Raw genomic sequence first — 4,856 nt, 5'->3', positions numbered from 1 at the left:
GCGGAGCAATTAGTTGTGGTGGCGTGTGTGTGTGTGTGTGTGTGTGTGTGTGTGTGTGTGTGTGTGTGTGTGTGTGTGTGTGTGTGTGTGTGTGTGTGTGTGTGTGTTGTGTGTGTGTGTGTGTGTGTGTGTTCAGGACGCCTCTGTCTCCTGGTCCTGACATGTCTCTGATACACCCCGCTGTGAGTCTCTCTGTGTCATACACACTGCACGGACCCGGTCGGAGCCCTGGGCGAGCTGTCCGTCATCTCACACACATACGCACATTCCTCTCTCTCACACACACACACACACACACACACACACACATGTTTTTAGTGATTATGGTCCTTCTGGCACTGTTGTAGTACTTCTCTCTCTATTGCTCTGATAGTGTGTGTTTGTGTGTGTCTGAGTGTGTGTGTGTGTGTGTGTCTGTGTGTGTGTGTGTGTGTGTGTGTGTGGTGGCAATAAGCACAGTGGTGGCTGTAGGCCACGGCAAGTCATCCGTGCTTCCCCTGATCGTTTTAATCACCTCGTTAGGCGCAGCTAGTCTCCACACTTACTGGCCACTGTCCCTCCTCTGGAACCATGCCCTCCTGACCCGGTGCTGGTGGTGCCACCAGGCACACAGATGCATGATGGGAGGAGGGAAGAGAGAGGACAACTTCAGATCATCCATCAAGTTTAAGCTTTGGAGATGCAGGTTTATGTCAATATGCCAAATGTACATATAGGGAGCATCGCCAGCCCATAAATCGATGTTATTACACCACTTGAAATGTTTAAAATTTCATCTATTTTTTGGGGGGAGCGATAAAATCTTCGTCTTTGCACATCTGGCAACAACAGGCAGGAGAAGTTGGATTGAAGCTGTAACAATGAATATATGAAAAATATGTCTAATAAATCTGCATTACGTTAGACAGCTTCTCACACTCTTCTCACTCCTCCTGTTTAAATTAAGGTATTTTAAAAGACAAATCCTCATTGAGTCTGAACTGAATCTTTCTTAAGGACAAAGGAATAAAATAAATTCAGTAAAAAAAAGAAAAAGATTAAAGTGCTTAAATTTGACCTGGATCTTTGATGTTTTGACTGAAACCTCTTGTTGAATAAGTAGAGAACTTTTCCACTTGTAGTATTTGAAACCAAAAGGAGAATTTCATCTGTCATTACCGATGTATTGAGTAATACTTTAGTCCTTTATGCATAAGTGTGGTGATATAGAGTCAACTTAAACCATAATGTGGGATTCATAAAAAAAAAATTGAAACAACAAGGAATCAAAAAGAAAAGACAAATGAATTTAAATGTGACGTGACGGAGCCGAAGCTGCTGCTGTGCACATCATATTTACAAAAATGTGTATATTTGTTTCCAAAGGGTCAAAGGAAGCGAAACAAGTGGACTATTAAGGCCTGTCTGGGTTTTTGTATTTTTCCATACCTCTCACTTCAGTGACTTTGAATCTAAACCCTTTGGAAAATAAATGACTTGCGACTTTAAGGCCTTGTGTTACATCTCCCTTCACCTCAACTTTGAAAACACCTGTTAGTTGTATTTTCAAATCGTCGCTATTCACCAAAAGAAACGTATTTATTTGTCTATTATTTATTTTTCCATCCCTCCTCATGCACACACACATCTCTGCTTTTGCTTTGCCCACTATACTCCCGTGGGAGAGGGAGCGCTTGAGGGCTGAGGGGTGTGAGGAGAGAGAGGGAGGTGTGTGTGAGAGAGAGAGAGAGGGAGGATGAGGGAGGATGAGGGAGGGAGGGGGCGGCGTTAGACAATACCATTCCTCAAACATATTCCGATCCCTCCGTCCCTGAAGTGAGCCTTTATTAGTCGGGATCGTTTGGATCTTATCTTATCTATGTGACACTCGCTGGAAGAAAAGGCTGGAGGGGCCACACAGAGAAGGGGATTATCCGAGAGCTGCCCCCCGATCCGCCGCGTCCTGACACGGGAGAGCCCCGCGCACACCTCGCCCCCTTTATCTTCCATCTTTCCAGGGGCGCACGGACGAGGAGCCCTGGCCGCACTTGCACCACTATCTGCCCATCTTTTGTCTCCGCGTCGCTGGGATCACACGGGAGGCTGCCTGGTCCCCGCAGCATCAGCACCAGCAGCATCAGCCCTCCTCCTTCTGTCTCCGCTTCCTAATCGGCCGATCTCCATCTCCAGCCTTTGATTTGCAAAACACTTCCCTGCTTGACGTTTGACCCCTCGAGTCAATCCCATGTTCCGAGCTCCCGCGGCTGAAAGAAGTCAAACAACTACTTTCTTGCTTTTCTTTTATTTCTTTCTTTCCTCGAATCGTCTGATGAGTGTTTGTCCGGTGGAATATGAGTTAAATTGGAGTCGAGGCTCCGCTCAAGAGCGTCTTTAAGTTCGTTTCAAGACAAATCTACACCTCAACTCTTTGTCAAGGTGAGTGACAAAAAATACCTTTAAATAAATAAATCATATCCGCGTATTCACTAGTTCGTTTAGTATAGTTTTTGATATTGTTTTACTTGTTGCCTTAGATTTTAAATGTCATCGTGTTATTTGCCTTTAATGTTTTGTATTTCTTTGTAACGGCTGTTTTAAAAGATGCTTAATACATAAATGTTATAATTATCATAATTATTAATATTATTTAGCTTCCATTTCTGTATTTTTTGATCCCATCGTCCAGCAGACGTCCACATTATGTGTGCTCTCCTCTGCCTCCATGCTGTCAAGTCACTGTGGCCTCAGCCAAGCAGATGTGTTCATCACACTGTGACAGATGGCCAGTTCTGATTATGTTAATTCACAAAAAAAGAATAGAAGAGGAAGGAGAAGAAGGAGAAGAAGGAGAACAGGGGCTTTCTCCTTCAAAAATAGTCCCAACAAAAAAATAACTGAATTTGGAAAAAATGACACGTTTCAAATTCAACAAGATCATTGGACATTAAACTTAAATGTGACACTTGAAGAATTGTTTTCTCGGTCCGTGTTTTAAGGCCTCGGGCTTTAATAAATTAACAATTCCTCGAATTTGAAGCCATTCATTATTTATGGAGTTGAATGTTATTATGCAATGATTGGATTTATGGGGGGTCCTGGCACCAAACACGCAGCCGCTCAGGGAATTCTCCACCTGGGGCCTCGCGGTGCGCAACACTTCTGTGGATGTGAGGATTTTTCATGATTTTTCTAAATCTAATAAAATCAATACGGTCGTTTTGCTTCACGCAGGTTCTTCAGCAGAAGAGAAAACCAACACCGGAGAATCAAAATGATGCTGAGCCCGGACCAGGCCGAGTCGGACCTCTCCTGGACTCAGTCCGACCCGGAGACCATGCTCAACGGCCTCAGGTCGGCCGGCTGCACCTCGGACGACCCGACGGAGGGAGAGGAACGGGCCAAGTGCAAATCCGACCAGCCGCTGAGCCGGGAGGAGAAGCGGCGGCGGCGGAGGGCCACGGCCAAGTACCGCTCGGCCCACGCCACCCGGGAGAGGATCCGGGTGGAGGCGTTCAACGTGGCCTTCGCGGAGCTGAGGAAGCTGCTGCCCACCTTGCCCCCCGACAAGAAACTCTCCAAGATCGAGATCCTCAGACTGGCTATCTGTTACATCTCCTATCTCAACCACGTGTTGGATGTGTGAGAGCCACCCGGACTCCCCCACCACCCGGGGTGACAGCAGGGTTGGTTGGGTTGGTGCTGGACTCCAGAGGCGCATGCTGGCATCAGCTGGGTATGGCATTGTTGGCAGTAGAGTCCTGAAGGAGAAAAGCACACGTGCGGTGTTTTTATGAAAATCCATCCATGCACAGTTTTTTGGGGGAATGTGCAGAAAAATGCATTTCAGAGAAAAATCCATATTGGCTCAATATCTGTGAGAGTTTTAGGACAACACCTTGAAATAATAGAAATTAAAAATGGTCCTAAAACACCCTGGATACTGGGACTCTGCCATACCTCAGCTGTACATGTGTGAGTCCAGTGTTGTTTCTGTTGTGTGTTTTTATTGATGGCAGTGTTGGTGCAAAGTTGCTCCAAGTAAAAAAAAAAAAAAAGCCTCAACTTTCAGTCCCCGACCGCTCACTGAACAAAACAGAAGCAACAAGCGCACAGGCGTTTGTGTTAGATGCAATAATGACGAGAGGGATGGAGGAAGAGGAGGGGAGATATGAGGAAGGGTCGTCAGGAATATCAAGGATCTGGTTTTCAGAGAAACTTTCATTTTCCACATTGAGTCGCCCCCCTTTTTAAAATAATTTCAATCCTACATTTAAAGTCATAAATTTATATAAATAAAGGAGTGAGTCCTCTCCTCACTCTTTCAATTTTTAATTTCCAATGCTAAGAAAAACACTTGTGGGGAATTTCCCAGATGGAAATGAAAGGATGTAAACGACATAGCTGCTTTAGATCTAGTTTAGTTATTTTCCATCAAGGAATAAAAAAAAAAAAGATTCACTGCGTAAGTGCCACTTATGACATATAAAATTGTGACCTTAATCATTTTTTAAAAAGTGTATGGGATTATTTATTTAATTGTGTTTAATATTTAAGGCTAATTTATTTATGTTGTTATCATAGGCTGGCGTCTCTTTTTGTATAAATGTATATTGTTTGTCGCTTCTATATTTTAGGCTGTGAAATTTGGAAAGTGATGGTGTTCTACTCTTGAAAAAAAAAAAGGCACTTTCTGTTGATCCATAGCAAAACCTATTGTTTTCCATGTATGTCATTGTTTTTAATTTATGGATTTATGTTGGATTTCAAATCTATTATTTATCAATAGCAAAACGATAAGCACTTCGAGATGGGGTCCAGCCCCATAAATGTTTATTTCCCTGATCTGTTGTGTTAAGAGGTTGCTCTGGGAATAAGAA

General features: G+C 43.8%; 1 protein-coding gene across 1 annotated transcript; it reads left to right on the top strand.

The window, feature by feature from the left end:
• Positions 1-1,770: 1,770 nt before the first annotated feature.
• Positions 1,771-3,643, top strand: LOC118103276 (helix-loop-helix protein 2). The gene is made up of 2 exons (XM_035150029.2): positions 1,771-2,415; positions 3,211-3,643. The coding sequence occupies exon 2, from the start codon at positions 3,251-3,253 to the stop codon at positions 3,620-3,622; it is 372 nt and encodes a 123-aa protein (XP_035005920.1). The 5' UTR covers positions 1,771-2,415; positions 3,211-3,250; the 3' UTR covers positions 3,623-3,643.
• Positions 3,644-4,856: the final 1,213 nt, after the last annotated feature.

This window comes from Hippoglossus stenolepis, chromosome 24, assembly GCF_022539355.2.
Source record: "Hippoglossus stenolepis isolate QCI-W04-F060 chromosome 24, HSTE1.2, whole genome shotgun sequence".
Classification (NCBI taxonomy): Eukaryota; Metazoa; Chordata; class Actinopteri; order Pleuronectiformes; family Pleuronectidae; genus Hippoglossus; species Hippoglossus stenolepis.
The sequence above is the reverse complement of the archived record's forward strand: the minus strand, read 5'-3'. Positions and strand labels throughout refer to the sequence as shown.